Source organism: Harmonia axyridis, chromosome 1, assembly GCF_914767665.1.
Source record: "Harmonia axyridis chromosome 1, icHarAxyr1.1, whole genome shotgun sequence".
Taxonomy (NCBI): Eukaryota; Metazoa; Arthropoda; class Insecta; order Coleoptera; family Coccinellidae; genus Harmonia; species Harmonia axyridis.
Window position 1 is genome coordinate 37,565,235 of NC_059501.1, and position 22,443 is coordinate 37,587,677.

Consider the following 22,443-nt stretch of genomic DNA (forward strand, 5'->3'; position numbering starts at 1 on the left):
AGGGTGGTTCACCGGGAAGGCCTATTAGACGTTTATGGAAAATTATTCATATATTTGAGCTGAAAATTTGCATATTGGGGTTTGAGACAATGATCGTTCTCCCTAAAATATTTTCAGATCTCTACAACTTCCGGTTATACCGGAAACAGACTACTACTTCCTTATTTCAAATGGCACACCCAGTATATTATTACATCATTACATAGCTTTTTTGATGGCAATATGCCATACCTTCTTATGAAAAAAAAAGGTGACGATGAGGACTCACATTTTTTGAATATTTCAGCAGAAAAAGATTTTTTCGAAAAAATTTTTTTCCTTTTCGATTCCGCAAATACGTAGTAATATAAGACTTGGCTTGGACCAAAAATGTACATGGTGTTTATAAGAGGATCATGAACTTGGACAACTAAAATTCAATTTTCATATTAGAACCTATATTTTTTATTATTTCAGTCGTTTCTACGTACAAAAATAGTGGGGTTTACTTGAGCAAGGCCTATACCTAAAATGAATACTTCAAGAGTTATCGGGGAAGAGGTTCAAATGGGGAAAAACCGCTATTTATAACTGTATTAATAAATGTCTGGTACTTCCGGAAAACACAGAAAAAAACTAAAATTCGATGTTTGGATAACTAAATTTTACATTTCATGAATTTTAATTAATTTTTCGTTGGGATTGTTGAGAAATCCATAAGCCAATACAATTTTCAATTAGGAATAATTCATTACAATTCTTGATATGTCAAATTTAGTTATGAAAACATCGAATTTTAGTTTCTTTCTGTGTTTTTCGGAAATCGCAGACTACTCCACACAGTTGTAAATAGCGGTTTTTCCTCATTGAAAGTTCTTCCTCGATAACTCTTAAAGTATTCATTTTAGGTATAGGGTTTGCATAAGTAACCCCCACTATTTTTGGACGTAGTATCGACTGAAATAATAAAAAATATAGGTTCTAATTTGAAAATCTTGAGTTTTGATGAATTTGAGTTGTCCAAGTTCATGATCCTCTTATAAACACCCTGTACATTTTTGGCCTAAACCGCAAACAGTCTTATGAAACTACGTATTTGCGGAATAGAAAAAGAAAAAAATGTTTTCGGAAAAAGCTCTTTCTGCGGTAATATTTAAAAAAATGTGAGTCCTCATCGCCACAATTTTTTTCATAAGAATCCCAATAACTCATGAACCGTTGAATTTTTACCAGAGGTATGACATACTACCGAAATTGCCATAAAAAAAGCTATCTAATGATGCAATAATATACTGGGTGTGCCATTTGAAATAAGGAAGTAGTGATCTGTTTCCGGTATAACCGGAAGTTGTAGAGATCTGAAAATATTTTAGGGAGAAAGATCATTGTCTCAAACCCCGATATGCAAATTTTCAGCTCAAAATTATGATTAGTTTTCCATAACCACCGGCCATTCCGGTGAATCACCCTGTATTTGAACTGTCGAAAACGATCGACTTGGAAATTTTTAACTTCCTACTGCAAACAGACTGATATTGACTCATCGCATCTCATCATTTTTACCTAATTAAATTCTAAATGAAAACAGCTATTTAAATAGACAAATTAAAAAAAAATTGTTTTCAATATTGTTCAAGTGTTGACGATAAAAGAATCATATATTTGGATACATAGGTATAGGTTGTTTGTTGTTTCATCATAAACTGGACAAAAATACAAAGTCGCGTAGATGACACCGGGAGAATAATTTTTGCCTTTTAACATATACCTCTTTTACGAAGCATTAGCGAAATAAAGGAAATGCAACGTCATTTCTGAGCAATATTTTATGTATAGAAGTTGCAATTTCTGGTCACATTAGAGTATTTTTTAATGCTCAATTCAGAAAAACAAGATTACTCGGAAAAAAATTCGAAATGGCGAAATATCTGCAATATTCGTTAATTTTGTTTGGGTTCCAAATTGAATTGAATTTTCTGAACTCAATTCATTAAGAATTTCTGTGACAAAATTTTTTTCAGAAATTATTCACGTGGTAGGTACGGCGAAAAAAAAGTTCACCCGAAATTGTTGAAATGTTTAACGATTTTACTTTTCATACCTAACACGAATATGAAAACAGAATAAAAAAATATGAAACGGTTCCTTTATTAAAGCCATTTATATACTTGGATTAGTTCAAATTCACATTCCACAGGTAATACCTCAAAGTTGAGGATTCAACTCCCAACAGAGATCCATCCAAATTACCGTGTGATAACTTAAATTGCCATCTGAAATATTTCAACAGCCCAATCTCAAAATTTTGGCCCTCACAGCCCAACCAGTTTTTTTCAATCAAATTTGGATGAAACAATGAATGATATTTTTCGATTCTGTTTTCATATTCGTATTAGGTATAAAAAAGTACAATCGTGAAATATTTCAACAATTTCGGGTGATTTTTTTTCGCTGTAGACATGTAAAAAAAATTTTTGTTCGATTTATACAAAATAGTTTTTACAGAAATTCTTAGAAATTGAGTTCTTCCAGAAAATGAAATTCATCTTTTCTAAATTGAGCACTCGAAAATATTCTGATGTGACCAGAAATCGTAACATCGAAGGTTATACATAACTGACACTCAATAGAATATGGCTCAGAAATGACGTTGAACACCCTATTAATGCTTTGAAGACGATGTATATATCATTGGGCAAAAATAATTCTCTTGGTGTCATCTACGCGACAATGCAGGGTGAGTCTTTGACTTGTACATATATTACAATCGAAGATTCCAGAGGTCAAAGGAAACACTTTTTACCTTTACCATTTTTACCGATTCGGCTCGGTTGAAAAGATATAGGCTGTTGAAAATCCATAAAAAAAAATATAATTTTTAGATATATCTGGCAAATGAAATGGGATCGAAGAAAATTTTTTTGGGAATATAGTTTTCTATTGATGTGATGAATCTTTCCGAACATAAAAATTCGGTTGACTCCAAAATGCTCACTATACTTGGTGAATCGAATCGGAAAAATTAGTAAAGGAATAAAGGGTTTCTTCGGACCTCAGGAATCTTCGAATGAAATATATTTACAAGTCAAAGACTTCCGCTGTATATGTTTATCCAGTTCATGATGAAAGACCCTGTAGATATAAAAACTATAGATTCGTGGAGCTTTAACTTAACACTGACACAAACTCTTTTTGACACAGTCATTGAGACAAGATGCCTTCAACAAGCTTTCCATTTGTCAAAATAAGAATGCGCTAGGGACATTGTTGAGTTTTTTGTATTTAGATAAAATCAAAAATTACTTCTTTTTTCTTATTATATTCCGATGAATCCATTCTGTTGCATTGCCTTTATCTACTCATCATCAATGAAATAACTTAAGTACGTGGCGTTGTTTGAGCTTTTTGTTTTATGATGGTTTGTCCTTGACGATTCTTTCAGTTCTCACAATTTAATTATATCCACTGGTAGATATTGAATATTTACTTCAACATTGAATACAATATTTTCAACCAGCAAACTATTCTTCATTCGAATAGAGAGGTTGTTTTTTTTCTGGAAGATTGACTTCTACGATCCCGTCAATGGTCTCTCTAACAACAGCATCATTCGAGGGTGTGTTTGGAGATACCAATGATTCTTGTAGGTGTGCAAACTTTTTTTCATGAGGCATTGGGTATTAGTTTACATCTACGAGTTCATATAAAGTTTTTTGAGATTCTCTCCACTGAAGACAAGTCTAATATCAGCTAGATTAAGCATTCCATGTTATACCATTCCCACAACTTTGAAAGTCTCACACAAGTTCTTCCAGATCCTCAAGCTTACGGTTTGGCCGCCACATTCATACTATTTGGCGTCTTTAGACTTTCGACAGTCAGATTCTTTGAATCCACATGTTAATGCCAAAAAGCTCCAGAACCTCGAAACATTGAAGGAAGAAATTAAACGCTATATGATGACATACCATAACAGATAGGACAGCAAAACCGTTCCAGCCAGCACACCAGAATTGTTATGTCTTCCTCATAAGCCAAAATATACTGACAAAGAAACTTCAACACCCAAAAGGAGCTGTTTAAGTTTTAATTTTTTTTTGGTGAAGCATAGACAGTATAGCAAGAAGTAAATGATTGAATTTGGAGACAAAAATCAGTTTTTGTTACTTCAATATTGTAGTTGTTTTTTGAAAGTTATTTAAATTTTACAACAAAGCTGTTCGAGGATATCCAAAGTCAATGTTTTCGTTGTACGCGGAATTTATCGCGAGCTAAGTGAATTTGAAAGAGGTCGAATTATTGCTCTACGGGGTTGTCATTTCGAGAAATCGCTAACTTACGAACAGAAATCCAACTACTGTTATGAGATGTTGTCAAGCGTGGTTCAAAAATGCCCAAAATCGGACGTCGAAGGGGCACAAATGGAGTTCAAGATCGACGTCTGAGACTTATGGACATTAGTGCGACAACTCGATCTTTGGCTGATGAGTAGTTAGGAGAACAAGGCCATCCTGTAACTGCCGAACGGTTTACTGCCAGATAATGTCTTTTGGACTGCAGCATAATCGACCCCATCTTTTTTACCTCTGACGGTTGAGCATCGCCGGCAACGATTACAGTGGTGCAGAGAAGTCAACATTGGAATGTGGAATGGCATCAGGTCGTCTTCTCGGATGAATCTCGATTGTCCTTGGGTGCACATAATGGCCGAAGACGTTTTAGACGACGTCGGGGAGAAAGACGTGAACCTCAGTTTTATGTTGAGCGTCATGTACACCGGACAGAAGGCGTTATGGTATGGGTGCTATTGCACATGCAAGTAGGTCACCTTTAGTATTTAGTCGAGGTAACATGACAGTGCTGCGTTACCTTCAAGAAATAGTGGAGCCATATGTTCTTCCTTACCTTAACTCACTCTAGAATCCAATATTTTAGCAAAATAATGCCAGACGTCATGTTGCCAGAGTTAGGTTTAACTTTTTCGAAGCGACCCATGTGAATCTTTTGCAATGGCCGCCCAGATCTCCCGATCTTTCACCCATAGAGCATTTTTGGGATCTGATGGGTAGAAGGCTCAGAAATTTACCCTAGTCCCCACGGACTTTGGCCGCTCTAAGACATAAAGTACAGTATCCCTCAAGAAGAAATAGACCATCTTATTGCATCAATGCCAAGACGTGTTGGGGAGTGTATATGTATATAAGCGCGGTGGACCAACACATTATCAACAAATTTATTAAAAAAAAATTGTAAACCCTTCTGGGTGGGATAATTTCTTTGTTAGTTGGTATATAATATTGTTTTGATACTAGAAGCCAAGTGTTACTGAACATTAGGATCATGCCGAAGCGTATAATTGTGGAAAGGTTCCCTCAAATAGGCAAAAAATTGAAGCCCTGCACTGCAGAAAGTCCAACATAAAAGGGCCGATTGGTGATCCATAATTTATACTGCGATCAATTAAAATACCGTTTATATCACGAAACCACGGCACCACCTACTTCGGCCTGTCAGATGCAAAAACAACTGACAATTTAAAGTGCGCGGTCCTGATTTCGAGTTCGTTCATCAATTCACAATTTGTTCAATAGAACATCGAAGCCATGTTAACGAATTTCCGTTCGTCAAAAATAATTGAATGTTCATATATAATGGGAAACTTCATACGCAGATCTGCGTTCGAATAATGCGCATAAATTTGCGGCGGCTAATAGGTTATGTCGCGGCGATGAAATGGAAATAATGATGAAATTCAGATTTTCTTGATTTGATAAATTGAACGCCCTGGTATTTCCAGCGATTCCGAACACAATTTACTGATCTGCCTCTCTAATTCTATCGATGTGGTCTGTAGCAACGGCTCAATCCCCGTAATTTGGAATAGAATATTTACCTAAAATTTCACGGTAATTTCTCATTCATAGTATATCTGCCGGAATTGAGTGCTCAAATCAGAACAGTTCAGAAATTAATTTCAAATATGAACAGTAAAAAGATTGAAGGTGATATTTATATTGACTACCAGTACTTTTAAATGAACCTCGGTACTTAGCATATATGTGTCGATTTGGTTGTTTCTATTGGCTAAAAAAGTCTACGTCCCGTCTGAGTGCTAATTTGGATACTTTAATGGGCTGCAGCAATTCTTAATAATCTTTCTTCTGAAATGAGCATTTTTACTCGGTTTCAGTTCGTTATGCAACTATTTTTTTTATTTGAATGGAGTTCAAAGCCACTTGAAGTATGTTAGAATATTGCTAATATACAAAAGTTTTTCATGTTTATTAGGACAGGGTATTTATTGATTTTTTGAGTGCGCCTTTGTGAATAGGTCCCAGTATGATAGTTCGAAATTCGAAATAGTATATGTCGATTTGGTCACTTTCATTGCTCTATATAGTACATGGGTACCGCGTGGCAATTTGATCGTTCTAATTATGGGAGTTGTGTTCATTTTCCATATTTCATCAGTAGAACTGGTTTGATTACGACGATGATCTTTGGTAAAATTTTGTGGAACATGTTGAAAAGCTTAAGATGAATATTGTGCGATGATCAAATCTATTCCTTCAGTTGCTTTCAAAGTCGGTAATGATACGTTGAGTTCTGAAAAAAATGATTTCGCATCCTAAGGACCGTCATTCGGACTGAAGCAAAGATATTTGGTAGAATATTTGATAGGAAAAGGACTAGGAGAAATTTAGGCCGTAAATGGTCCTATACAAAATTCACTATTTTAGGTGAATAGCAAGAATTTCCGTATCTTGTTTTCTTCTTTTATTTTTATCCGAATATTTTTGTTGAACTCAATTATTGCTTATTTTATTTTTATGATATCTAGGAGATCCTAATTCCATCAAATCTAAACACTGCAAACCCAACAGATCTCTTGTCCCATATCCACTATCTGAATCTATCAGCTCTATTGATTTACCGACTTTATTATATTATTTGTTCTATTAACACCAATTCTGTGAATCTATCAGTTCAACGATGGACATGATCAAATTTATAACAGCGTATGTTCTCAAGATTTACGTAAGTGAATTATATGGATGCAACTTTTGTAATGTTTAAATTCTTAGCGAACAATGAAACTGATGATTGTATAAATATGAAGGTTTCATTTAGATTTATGGGGATTCACCAGATTAAATACAACTTGAGAGCCAGTGCACATGAGCTGGAAAGTAATCAAGATGTCGCGACAGTTTTCAATGGCTTGGGCAGAAATACGTTGTCAAATACCTGATAGCTATCAGCGTCTCATTTGCATTGCCCCTTTATACTGTCAACATCGAAACATGTTGGTAATTGACCATAATTCACACCTCTTCAAAATATAGGATATTTTCTTCATTCAAATAAAATACTGTGTAAGATGTAACATGTAAAACAATGGCATTCGTTAGGAATTATATGAAAAGAACACCAGCCTGCCGCTTAGGTAACAGACATATTATCACCTAACGGGTACTTGGAGCGGCTTCTATTCATTCCACTGAATTTCAGTGAATTTACACATAATTCAATGGAATAAAATTAATGACAGCCTCTCCTTTAGGGATGACCCATTGGTTGCTTGTTGTTGGTTTGTTGTACTATTGACAGGCTTGTGCACTTTTTTCAAATTCCTTATTTTAATATGGAAGATCATTCATAAGGGTTGTGAGCCATTTATAAAACAAGCTGGAAAGAAAAGGTTTCTAACTGATCTCTGGGAACACCAATATCAATCTCATATCATAAAAATAATAACGATAACTTGAAAGAATATTTTTTATCATTCCACTGAACGAAAAGAGTACGTAAATACAACGAAAAAGTACGTTGGGCCAATTAATTTATTAATCACAATAAAGCCAGTGGACGCCAACGAATTATTTTGTACATTGGGAGTATGTTGATATAAAAATTATAAATATAAATGTTAATTCAACGTACGAATTCGTTGAATCAATGTACGATATTTATTATTGAAATGAACGAGTTCGTTGGCCCAATGAATGAGTTTCGTTGTCGGAGTGAAAATTGTTCATTGGATTAACTAACTTCGTACGTTAATTCAACGTACGTATTTATTGAATCAATACGTAACATGAATGTCAACTTATTCATGTTACGTTTCTACAGTTTCGTTGTCTTTTTGCAAAACCGAATAGTATTGAATTTGTTCGTTGGCATAATGAAAAGTACATTGTAGGTAGGTACCTCGCAACGTACGTAAGGTCGATGAACGGCATTCATTGATATTACGAACAATATTTTTTTCAGTGTCATTCATCACATACAAAACATTTTGGGTAATAACGTATGTCTCGAAAGTTTTGGCAAATTTCAACTGTATGGAAAAAAAATTTGAAATTCGGAAAGGTCGAGTTATCTCGGAGAAGAACAGTCATTCATCAAGACGTTTTGGTGTAAATATTGTAAGAGAAAGTAATGTCCACAATATATGCCAAATCAGTTATCTCAAATATCGAGATCTTGTGCACTTTTTTTTTCAAATAATGAAGTAATCGTCATGAGTAATTTCTAAAATAATGGAAGATTTTACACCGATAATATCGAAAATTGTCCAGACAAGCTTCTGTTATCATTATGCACTCAAAATTGGTTCAATGCTCAAAAAACGACAACCGCCAAATTTACCGCAAGCCTGGCCAATTGAGGATTTCTGGGCTATTTTCTCTAGAAAAGTGCCCAATAGAGGGTAGAAAGTGTCTGACAAGTATATCGACGGATCTTTAGCAAAATTCGGGAAGATTATCTTCGAACGTTCCAAGGCTTGATGTACCTTCATATTCAATTCAAAATAAAAATGTGTTGTTATACAAATTTTAATAAAATCAGTTCTGAACAACTGTGAGAAGAAATTCGTAACAAACCTTTTGAGACATTAAGTGATGAGACTAAAGCTACGCGTTCCAAAATTTTAGAGCTTTCTGTATTGGGTCAAATTTTTGAATCCTAGACATTGAATTTCCGGCTTGAGCATTGTTCACCATCCCATTACACCCGGTTTGTGCAGGTGTGGAATTAATAGAAAGCCAAACAAAGGCGGTTCAACACTGAAATGAAGAATGCAAGCGGTCCGGTTGAAAATCTTAACCCAAACGGTGGCATGGACTTCAGAGTTTGATATATTAAGGTACGTTAATAAAGATTGGGCTGGCTGAGCTGGCAGTCGGAAACCATGTTGGCTCAGGTGGCGCCCTGTCCAATTAGTAGTGTTATGGCCGGGACTGTGCTAATATCTATAAATTGTTGGATAATCCGAAATATAAACATCCATGCTTTGACATGATTCAACACCGATTTCGAAGCTATTCAATTAAAATGTTTCAATTGATGAAAATCCATATCAACCACAATCATTATTATGTATCTGATGTCTATCAGCTGGTATCTCTTTTTAGTGAATTTCGATCAGGCTGATTTCGATCAACAATATATCAATATAAATAATATTTCGGGAATATCATAATATTGTATATTATTGAAGAGAAGATTTCCGTTTGATGTTTCATTTCACCATTATTACAAAACAACATGTCTTGAAAAATTTTCTGAGCTATGTGAAAATCTTCAGTATCAACCTAAAGTGCTTCAAGACATATCCAGAAATTTATTATTCAAAATCTCTGTTCAAAAATAGTTGAAATTCTTCTTGAGCTGAGTCATGGATCGAGTTGGACATGGAAACCAGCAAAAACAAAAACCAAAAAATAATTCATTTGTTTGCTGGTTTGCATGTCCAGCTCGATCTATGGCTCAGCTCAGAAAGAATTTCAACTATCTTTGCATAGTATAGGTATAGTGAGAATACTTAACGGAATAATTATCATAAGAGAAGACTTATGGCAACCATGATGGAGCTCTGAAATTTGAACATTATACAGGCACCTTTTTATATAGAATCCAGTGGTGTGCTCGTATTTTCAGAAGGGTTTTTAATTACGAATCTTTGACCCAAACTTATGTTTTTCCAAATGGAAACATTAGATTTCTGTGCCATTTTATGAAAGCTAAATTTTTCCTGATTTTAAAAATATCTCGAGAACTATAAGACTTGGATCTCTTTTTTCGAAATGAGAATATATCAGAAAGAAGATCTTGGATATCTTGTTATTTTTCAGAAACGCCCTGTAACTCGTGAACGAATCATGATATCCATGATCTGCTTTCTGATATCTTATTAATTCAAAAAAAAAGAATTGGAGTCCTTGAAGATTATTCCTTTAAATCTTATAGTTCTCGAGATGCTCTCAGTAAGCTTGGAACACCCTGGACTATACAGAAAATGAAAATTCGATGAGAGTTTTTCACTACTTTTTGCATAAATTGGTTGACTGTGAAAGTGTATTCTGAATGAACAATTATTAAATTTGAATGAATAATACATAATTTGTATTTCATCGTTTATCATGTTTTACTTTCAGACTTAATAAAGAGTTTTCCAATAAGAGGTTTCATTTTGATACTAAAGAAATATTATATTCTAAGAAAAATCAATACATGTTTATTTCATTGCCAAGGTAGAGGAAAATGATATCAGTCAAATGCAGCATCATATCCTATTCATGAAGACTAAAGATATTAAATCACAAGATCTCGGTGGCCAATTATAATTATTATATATATAATTATAATAACACTTATCTGAATGAAACTTATCTTGCAAAAACGCAATTTTTTATGCTTGTGTGGCACGGAGAGTCGTCTTGATAAAAATGAACATTGTCCATAATTATTCGGCCATAAAATTCATTAATCATGGCTAATTCCCAAGATCGACGAGGAATCGACAAAATTGGGTTTTTGTCAACACTATGGGCTACAGCAGCAATTTTCTGAGTTCGATAACTTATTCGAACAACTCAAATTTTTCCAACAGTTTCACTATTGCCGTATGAGAAAGTGCTTTATTTTTGCGAACTGTGACAGAAAAAGTTTCACGATTTTTGTAGTGAATTTTATCAATTTCAAAGCGTTTTTGATGCGTGTATATTGCATTTTTAGTAATGGCATATTTTATACTTATCAAATGTAGATAATATCTCCAAAGGTGATACCTGCCGAGTTAGCTGGCTTTTAAAATGTAAACCTTTTATTGAAAAACGCATTATTAATTGTAACACGTGTATACTTAGAGTTGCACAAGTTTGACTTGAATGTTTGAAATTGACTTGAGTGTGACTTGAAATTAAGTCAAACTCAAGTTAATACTTCTGAAAAATAATTTAAGTCAATTCAAACTGGAAAATAGTTACAGGTTTGAAAATTCAAACTGCTTGTCAAACTAGTTTGAAAAATAATTTATTTAGAAGATATGCTTTGAATGGGTAAAATTTTTATTCTAATTCTAGTAAGTTGTTATAAGAAATACCTATATTAATTCAAAACAAAAAAAGATACATTATTTTGAACTTTTTTTCAATCAACGCCAACCTGTCACCTCAAAATTCTTCGTGAAAAGTAAGGTTTTTACTTCAAAACTTCTTACAAATTGAGTGAATGCTGTGCACAAGAAATCTGGCACTAGAACCCCCAGCAAATAAAAATTATAATAAAAGAAACCGCATATTTTTAACTTTGAGAATAAAGGAGCTGCCATCCAAAAACTGTTTTGACAATTTTCTAATGGTATTTACAGGGATGGGGATCTTCAAAATCAGACACACTTTGTTCTAGGTACGTATTCCGACCTCCATGAGCTACATGAAAAAAGTTCAGGGTTCAGGCATTACGCAAAGGAAGAGTACAGGTTCAGACACTTTGCGCAATATGATATTCAAACTTCAAACTGTTTGAAGAAATTTTATTTCAAGCCAAACCTAAGGATACAGAAATTAAGTCCAGTCAAACTTTTTCACATAAAAAGTTTGATTCTCAAGTAAGTCAATTCTTTATCATTCTAAATTCTGAAATAGCCACGGACATTAATGTACATAAAATTGTCCAGTTATTTAAGGCAGTCTGGTATTTCATTCAAACTGTTGATTTTGCACATAACGTTATTCAAAAAGTATCCGACCTGTCTGTTAATCGAGAGCAAAAACCCTTGGAAATATTAATTATGCGGAAACTACTTTGGAATATTCAATAATTCCCCCGAGGGAAGAGAGGAAAACGATGGAAAGCACGTTCGTGGTCGACCGAACGGAGCAACCTGCGTTATCCGATATTTTCCTATTGGAATCTTTGCATCTGCTCCTTTATACACATTTCGGATAGCAACGATGGCCAGTGGAAAATAAACTCAACGGCCAGTGAGATATAGAGACCGTTTTTGGATGAATTATTGCCATTTGTGGCTTCATAAATTTTCTCTGTAATAAAATTCGGTTTATCTGAATTTCGTTATATTTTCATATTATCAACTCTCTAGTTTATATCCGACGAATACCTCATGGAACAGAATGCCCTATTTCACGACTTGATCTCTACAATAGCGTTACAGAAGATTTTTATTCTCTATAACTGATAACGACAAACATATAATTCTTCAAAACAAAAACAAAATTTGTCCACGACTGTTACAAATTATTCATTGAAATCAAAAACGAAACAAAATAGAAAATAAAAAGATAAAAAAAGATTCGAAGGAATAAAACCATTGAGAGCATATAAGTAAGTGAATGAACGACTTTGAATGAAAAACAAAACGAGATCACATTAATGATGAAAAATTCAATGTGAGAAAAAATGAGTATGCAAAATCTAGAAGGGTTGTAAAAGCATGTAACATATTGAATTCGTTTGTTTGTTTCACATTAGCATCGACTGAATGAGCACAAATCAGAGTGAAGGAATTTGAAAAAGGCCTAAGAACAGGAGGGAATCAACAATGGCTGAAGAATCGTAATCTCTATCAAATGAGTGTTCATTCCGAAAAAGGTAAGTGCTACCTTATGCTGAATTCTATTCATAAACAGAAGAACCATAAGATACATTTCATGTATAACTAACAGAGGTATAATTTTAGAAAATGTTCCGTCAAAACTTCTTATATTTTAATATTAACATTTCCACAAGTCATATCACTTCAATCATAAATAACCGAATAGCTAGAGAAGAGTGGTTCAAATGAGACGAATGAGGTGTATACATTCCGCATTATTAGCAATAAAAAGACGTTTTGCATCAAACATTTTCTTATTTTTTTTATACTCACTACACTAAACATTTCAGAATATTTCATTTGTCTTCAAATATAAAACCTTTCACTATAACAGATTGATCAAGAAAGGAACTTGGACTCAACAATTTTATTTTTGAAAATTTCCATTAATAATTCAATGGAAATTTTCATAAATAAAACTGTTAGCTCCGAGTTCTCTCCTGAACAATAACGATGCACTTAAACAATTCTTCGTGACAAGAACCTGAATATTATAATTTATTGCGAAATTGATTCCTCGCGTATCCCTTGGTGAAACATAATTTCAATATTAATAAAAATATGACCGTAAGAAATTTTTTTTCATGATGACCTCAAAACTACGTATTTGATTGAAAAAAATTTTTGCATAGAACCATAGAAAATTCGAGAATAAGATTGAAAATTTGAAAAAACATAATAATCACCCCAAAAACATAACTGACAACATTGACACCCTAATTACCACCCAGTTTTAGCATAACTCTCAAATAAGTCCATTGAATTCAACTAAACGAAACTAAATGAAGATCGCTATCATATTCCATTATTTTTGACATAATTTAATTCATTCTTTTTATCTTGATTATTCAGATGGATTGTATTATTGGATCTCTGAATCTGCGGACGTCTGAACGAACTAAAAGTAAATCTTTCGTAATCCTCACTGAAATGAGAGCAAGGGCTTATGGTAGTAATTAATTTTGAAATGATTTGTAAAGCAGGAAATTATGTAACTAAGCAACGACAGAACTGATTACAGAAAAATCATAATTCTGATTCATGAATTCTGAATTGTTAGTGCAAAAATAATTTCATCCCTTTCAAGAAATGTTTATATTCTCAAATATAATATCCAAAGCTATTCAGAAACGTTTTTATTTTATAAACAAATACATAAACCAATCACTACACCTATTCGGGGAGACAGAGTTTTTTCTGAGGTTTTTATCTGTTCTCCTGTTTCATATACGTTGAGATATTTGAGCCCAGTTTACATTTGCTCTGCTAATACTATGATTCATCGACATTTGTATTGCTCTTTCTCAAAAGAATACATACTTATATTAGAATATTTCAGAAAATTTGCAAAAATTCATCATTAAGCTAATTGAAATTTCAAATACCAATATACCGTCAATTTACCTGTAGGTGAATTTGAATACATTGTTCCTCATAATTCAATATATTAATTGTAATGGTTGAAAATCAGGCTATGAAATTAAATAAAATCATTACTGTGATAGAATCTCAATAATGTCACTACATTAGTAAAACCTCAACGTCCTGAATGCACTTTGAACGGCATTTATTGACAGTTTTCCATTTTATTAATTCATTTTCAGTATAGTTTACGATTTTTACAATAGATATTACTTTCAAATCACTGAACACTCTCATATTCTTCAATGTTAGACTTAAATCTTCCTCTTTCAATAAAATGAGTAAGTGGAGATATGCATTATGAAACATCAATTAATACCGGAAAAGATGCAATACCTAAGGATGCAGCTCTCCAAAAAAATAACGCATGACTTTTTGTGAAGATTGTTAGCTAATGACTTCAATAAATACCTAGTGAAAGTTATTCAGAATATTCAATTAGGTCAGGAAAGTACCCCTTTTGTTAATATTATCCCAGAGAATGATAGGTCGATGTTTCTGCAACCTGTAAGTGTTGCTGAGTTGGTTGAATTATCGAATCATTTGAAAAATGAACACTGCAGTGGTTATGATGGTAATACTAGTTATTATTGTTAAATCATCAATTACAGTAATTTCCACTATAAACTGTTATATATTGAATAACTCAATGAAATTCTCAATCTTCCCGAATAAGTTTAAGCATGCTCTGATAAAACCACTTTTCAAAAAGGGTTAAGTATCCAAATGATCTTGACAACTATAGACCAATAAGTTTATTACCCGCTTTTTCCAGAATATTTGAATAAGTGATGTGTTCAAGACAGCTCAGTGTTATGGATCAGTGTAATCTTTTTTCCCAATGTCAACATGGATATTTGCGGGGAAGATCGACTGATACTGCTATTTATCAGTTCATAAATGCAACTATAGATCATTTAGAAAACAAAAATTTAGCTTTGGGTCTTTTTATAGATCTAAATAAAGCTTATGATTGTGTGGATCATGATATTTTACTACAGAAACTTGATAGGTATGGTGTTAGGGGTAGGGCTAATGATTGGATACGGTCGTTCCTCTCAGATAGGTGTCAACAGATTGTTGTTGATAATAAGGTTAAATCTGAAGTTTCTTTTATTGATGTGGGTATAGATAAGGGTAGTCTTGCCGGAACTACTCTGTTTATAATCTACATAAATGATTTGCCATTGTCATTGCATAAATATCTCATCACTAATTACGTTGATGACACCAATATTTGTTACATGGAAATAATTGAACAAACAAAGAATTGCTACAATGAGGTGGTTAGTTTTCTATGAATAGGCTAGTGATAAATACTTCAAAAACAAGTTTGGTGTTATTTCGTACTAAACAATCACAAACATCTACACCAAGCAGTATTACTCTTGAAAATAATATAATAGAACCTGTATCAAGTACAAAATTCCTTGGCGTACAAATACATAGATGCATTTCTGGATTGGGAGATACATATAAATAAAGTTTATTTGAGATAAGCCAGTGTTGGTTATGGAATCAGGGTTGTTGCTCAGTATACTTTGAAAATACTATATCATGCGAATTGTGAATCGATCATTAGATTTGGAATCATTTTCTGGGGTGGCAACTCTAGAGCCCAATCAATATTCATAGCTCAGAAAGGAATTATTAGGACTATATGCAAAATAAAGTACAGGGATTCATGTAGAGGTAAATTCAGAAATAGGAATATAATGACGGTATATGCTTTGTATATTTATAAATGTTTATTGTTTGTTTTTAAAAAATAAAGATAAGTTTGATATGGGAGTCATAACTATAATACAAGAACTCAAGATTTATTGTATCCTTATCATAGATTAGCCTTGAGTGGAAAAGGTTCTCATTATATGTGTATTAAAATATTCAATAGACTACCTAATTATATTAAATGCTGTGACAGTTTATATAGATTTAAGAAAATTGTTAAGAGAATGTTAATTCATTTGGAAACTTACAATTATGGGGATTACTTTGTTTATGAAAACTTGTTGATTTAAATTCTTTATTCTGATGTCATTTCATCTTTTATATATCTTATGTTGTGTAAAACTTGAAGGAAGAAAATTATCTATTTATCTATCCATAATCTATTTCAGATTTTGAAATGTTATTGAATGATTCCAATTCAAAAACCATTTAAATGATCCAGACAAATTTCGATCTAACTTTATATATACCTAAGCACTCGTAAAGGGACTTGAATAATGCAAATAAGAGGAACATCCCGCAGAGTGCGATAATTTTATTCAAACAACCCCTAAAATATTCCTTAACCGTCTCTTCCAGAATAAACAAAAACCGTCGGACCACATTCCGGAAAACTTCGCTAGAATTTATCCGTGGGAACCGTATCAGCGTAGCAGAATCTTATTATTTATCCAGCTTCCTTCTTCCGGAGAGAGAAAAGTGCCCTAGGCACCATCAGGAATTTCAGCGATGTAGGGTGAGAACAAACACAACTCCGGGATAGAGGAGAGAAACGAAGGATTAGCTGATGATAGAAATACGTGCCGCACCGCAGATCTGAGGGTTCTATCTCCTAGCACGCCCTCTACACACTGCTGCAACAACTGCAACAGTTCACAGCCTGCTTTGTTTTGTTTACACTGAAAGGGTATGGAAGAACGTTCCGAATGGATGTGAAAAATACAACACTGAAAGTTTTCATTTTTAATTGAAATGTGCTTAGGGTTGTTTCATGTTAATGGAACTCGATAGAAGCTTCGAGTCGATGCGTGCTGCATTCTGGTTTTTTGATACGTTTTGTATGAACGCAAGAAAAGAGTTAAATTATACCCTTACCTTTAGCTATAGCATTAAGATATATGAAACAAAATAACAAAATAAGAATTCAAAATAAAAATGATTTTGAAAAATCCATGAAAAATATTTGATTCACCACATTTCATAGTAGGCATTAACTTCAAGGATTTGAATCCAACCTCAATTTTTTTTTTAAATGTCATTACCTAACGAATAAGTCATTGACAGTCCTGTGGTAGCTACCCCTCACTTTTATTTTCAAATGGCATCCCCTGTGTAATGTCAGTGAAAGTTATGTGTTATTGTATTTGTTTTGTAATACAACGATAGCACATACTTGGTATCTTTTCAGTAATAACAACAAAAACATCAATATTTTGTAACTTCTTTTACGTTATTCAAATATCCTTATGAAAAAGAAATGCCTCAACCCATGTTTGTACAAACTTCACATATGAGAGGTAGATAAATTTTTTGTTTGAAGAAACTGATGTTTTTTATAACAAAAAAATTGCTTTAAACTTTTCTTTGTTTTTTGAATTGCATAGTAGGTATTTTGATTGCATTTCATACTTCACAAAATGTTAATGTTTCTGTTGTTATTAATAAAAAAAATATCAAGTTTGTGCTATATATTCCAAATAGGATGACACGCAATCTCCACTGACAATATACAGGGGGTGCCATTTGAAAATGAAAAGTGAGGAGTAGCTACCACAGGGCTGTCAAATGTATCAACCTTTTTTGTACATCATTAGGAAGGTACTTTGATGTTATACAAAGCAATTTTTCATTATCTTGTAAAATAAGCTAAATATTGTTCGTATATGATAACTTGAGATACCCGGTATACATATAATAATGGAAAATATTATTTTCCATTATTAATAATTAATATTCATAGACCGTTTATCTCGGGAAGAGAAGTTCTCGGGAACTGATACTCGTATCTCGTATTTACATGTAAAAAAATGTATATTTCCGATTATCAGAAAAACATATTACTGGTGAAAATCAATATGAATAAAGATACGATTCAGTTTGAGCGACAAAGTGCCAAGCTGAATTTTCAGGCCCACTTTTGGAAATCGATAAATTCTCCACACATGAATTAACGTGCAGACCCACAACGCTAAATTTTACCACGAGTGTTATCTGAAAATTTTCGATACAATGAAGATTTTTGAGCAATTATGGGAACTCGAATAAGTTTTAATAAATTTCTGAAAGTGATTTGAATTATTTCCTGCCTATAATGTCTATGATATTCAATGCACGGGTTCGATGTTTTTATATACCTATATTTTATTGTTATTTGGCATAATCTATCAACGAATGAACGAATAGACGCAGAAAGGAAAAACGGTCTAATTTATCTGATTGAAATCCCAATTTTGACGCTTCATGGTAAGCCTCGGTTGACTAGTCTTCTTCATTGTTAATTGAAGAATCAAAAATTATAATAAATTATTCCTTCTAGATGTTACACTACCAAATTACTACACTTTTCAAATTAACGAAATACAAAACTTTATGATCCATCAAATAAAGAGAACTGTACAAAGCCATTTTCCATTTGTTAACAACAAAAATGAATCCTTGAAAGTGTAATGACTTTGAATGAGTCAAATCTCATGATAAGCTCTTTTTCTACTCGAATACCTACTTTTTTTAGAGATTTATAGCGCGAACAAGTATGACAATTAGAATTTAAAATCCCAAATTTTCAATTGTACTTCTCTAACTAGAAGCTCATTCGGATTTCATGAAGATGGCAAGAGATAACTGAAGCAATTCATAATTATATTTATTTTCTGAGTGTTCATGCGAATCATTCATCGAAGTGTTTTATTTAAATAAATAAATTTTTGACCTACCTTTAGCAGATCTTGTTCTTGGAGTTTCGGCAAAACTACCTCCTGCTTCTTTTTCAGCGGTCTCTTCTTTGATTAATTTCGGTTCCATTCCCTGAAAAAATTAGATTTATAGCAAAGATACTCCGAAGGCCTAGAAGCACAGATTACTAGATTACTAGATTACTAGATTAGTCTGTGCTAGAAGATCCTTCCAAATTCAATAATATTCGGGTCGTGAAAATTTCGTCTGTCCAAATTGTGAGTATCGTGCGTAGGTATATTGAGGTTAGCTAATGTTTAGTACTGTTATGGTTTTTTTCAGGATCCAGGATAGCGAAAAAACATTAGAACGGAGATGTTCGGAAAAAATTTGAAGAAAAGGATTCAAACTTCGAGATTCTGAGATTGAAAATCTGATGATAAAATTATAAATAAAGTTGATGAGTGGATAAAACAATATCTAGTACTGATAATAACTGAAACTGGTAGTGAATTTGGATACTGAAAGAAAAAAAACACGTTCAATCGATTTCTAGAAAATCTTGTATAAACCAAATACAAATCGAAATATTTCTGGAATCTAAAAGAAGATTCAACAGAAAGTGAAGAGGGCACTGAAAACAAGAAGTTCAAGATGAGTGTAGTTAAGATTAGCTATGTGTGTTGTTCCTTTTTGAAAAAATATAAATCTATATTTTGAATCTCAAAATTTTATTTCGTGACTAGAACCCAGCCCATATATTCAATATTCAAACAAATATAAAATAATTATTCATAAATATAGAGTTCGAATTAACTGAAATCCGTACCTACTTACAATTCCATAAATGATGGAACGCCACTTATGAGCGATTTATGATGATGATGATGATACTCGTACATTGAAAACATAATGTATGTACCATTCATCTGATCACCATCATACTTAATAAAATTTTTAAGTACTAATGAAGTTCATTACATAGTACAATTTTAGAATTAAAACTCCAATCCAAATCCAGCTAATCCGAAACCTGCGCATGCATCATTTTGTCCAATTTAACTTTCATGAAATTGTCATTTTTCCAAATAAAAAAAGGTCCAATGACACTGACCGAAACATAACGTTTCTCTGAGATCAAAACAACGTGCATCTAGTATCCCTATAAATATTTAGGAATAAATTATTTTCTTTCTCAATTTGCCATGTTTATATTTATAAACGAACAAAATGATGACAAATTGTGAGTACAAACTATTTCATCATGGCTTGCCAAAATTTCTAGTTAATAAAGGGAATTCAAGAATGAAGAATTATATTTTTCTATATGTATATTTTTTTAACTGTAACCCCTGAGAATAGTTATTTATAATACAAGTGCAGAAGGCATTGATATTCTTCCACGAGTTCAAAATTCAAAAACGAGCCACGAAGTGGCGAGTTTTAGAATGAACGAGTGGTAGAATGAGCCTTCTGTACGAGTATTATACATTATTTTCTCTAATTCATTGCATTTTCATTGAAATTAATGAAATATTCCCATAAATATATTTTAGTGATTTTTGCATTGAAAAATGTTGGTTGGCAGAACTGATTTCTTTAAGGCAAATTGATGAATTGACAGATAAATCCGTGGCGGAAAGTTCGGAGTACCAACATAGAATAATAAAATATAACCATGAAAACTGTGCGTTTCTGATATATTCTCGCACGATTTTGTTCTACAAGATGTGGAAGAATGAACGGAATAACCACAGAATTAGAGAAATAACTTTCAAAAATCTTCTGTTTGGCTGAAGAAAATTGATCTTTCATTCAATATTATAACCCTTTGAAATATGAAAATTTTCATACATATTTAATTCAGAAATAACATACAAGTGTCCAAAATAGTTTAACCGCACTATCCAATTATTGATATCATTCATTCTGTGTGAATCGTAGTAATATGTTTATTATTAAGTAGTTACTACAACTTTGGCATGGTTAACAAGGTAATTTTTCATTGATTCTCTTTGATGAAGAAGTGCTTTGACAAACTTCAGGAGGTAATTCCTCACAATATTCTAATATGAATTGTCAACATAAAGAAAGATCTCACATATTTCAATTTTGGACAAGCGGTTTTCTACTGCTGATATTCTACTATTTTTACTGTTTGTGTTCAATCATTGCTGGAAAATACATATTATAAAGGTCCATGTTTTGGATACTAATTAGAAGTCGAAAATGTTCATTAGAATTTGATTATCTGCCAAAGGCTTAATGCGTTCATTTCGCGTTGGCGTGTATTTCCAAACATAATTGATTATCGGAAGCTTTGATTACGATCAAGTTGATGTAATTGATCCCAGATTCCATACACTGATCAAACAATAATGTAAACATTAGGTTCCTACCTCCAATGATTTCCTTCCGAAGCGCTATTCTTCATTATATGATTTCTAGTAACAGAGTGAACTTTTTTCAGGCTTACCCTTCAATGATGATGTTTAGATGATTCATACTAAAGACTATTTCTTCACGAAAATATTGATTAATTTTCCATTTTTTGAGTAGATATACCGAAGTAGATGAACAGCTGGTGTACAGAATGAATGGAATGGAATGGATTAGAATAAAAAGAGAAGTACATAAATCTCGTTTCACAAGAATTTTGCACCCCATAGTTGATCGATTGACGAAGGGGTCATACTATATACTATAGAATTCAAAAATGCCCTTTTAATTTTACTATGAAACTACGCTCAGTGATGCAAACAATAGTCTCTAATGGCCATAAGTCTTAGACCTCGATCTTGAACTTCATTTGTGCCCCTTGGACGTCCGGAGCCTACTTTTCTTCGATTTTGGGCATTATCAAACCACGCTTGACAACATCTCATAACAGTAGTTGGATTTCTGTTGGTACGGTTAACGATTTCTCGAAATGACAACCCCGCTTCCCATAGACCAATAATTCGACCTCTTTCAAATTCACTTAGCTGGCGATATATTCCGCGTAGACATGCCTTAGGCATTTCAACAACAACTGAACATCGACTTTGGATCTCCTCGAACAGCTGGTTTGTTGTAAAATTTAAAAAACGACTACAATACTCAAGTAACAAAAATTGTTTACATGAAATAACCCTCACGATTTTTTTCCTCCAAATTCAATCATTTAATCCTTGCTATACTATCTTTTACCTGAAAAAAAATTTTTAATTTAAACAGCTCCTTTTGGGTTTTTCAGTTTCTTTGTCAGTTAGTATATGTTCTTTATCAGTAGGACTATAGATTCTTGGTCTTCACTTTGACTTCGCTGTACCCGTCCCGATTCTCGAACACGACGTTAGGTCTTACCAAACACGCTCGAATGAGGCGAACGAAGGTTACAGGGAAACTACTTTCATTCTTCCTTCGTGCTGCTGACGCTATGAAGCATCCTAAATATACAACCCGTAGCAGTTCAAAATATCTGTCTATCCTTCGTCTTCAAAAAATGTTCAAACATAAGGTATTTCTTCGCATTA

General features: G+C 33.0%; 1 protein-coding gene across 1 annotated transcript in view; it reads right to left on the minus strand.

The window, feature by feature from the left end:
- LOC123670620 (protein CBFA2T1) overlaps positions 1-22,443 on the minus strand; it is a 97,780-nt gene that overhangs the window by 53,486 nt on the left and 21,851 nt on the right. Inside the window, exon 2 of the mRNA XM_045604138.1 lies at positions 18,970-19,060. Coding sequence (XP_045460094.1) covers positions 18,970-19,060 — 91 coding nt within the window. The remainder of the gene's footprint in view (positions 1-18,969; positions 19,061-22,443) is intronic.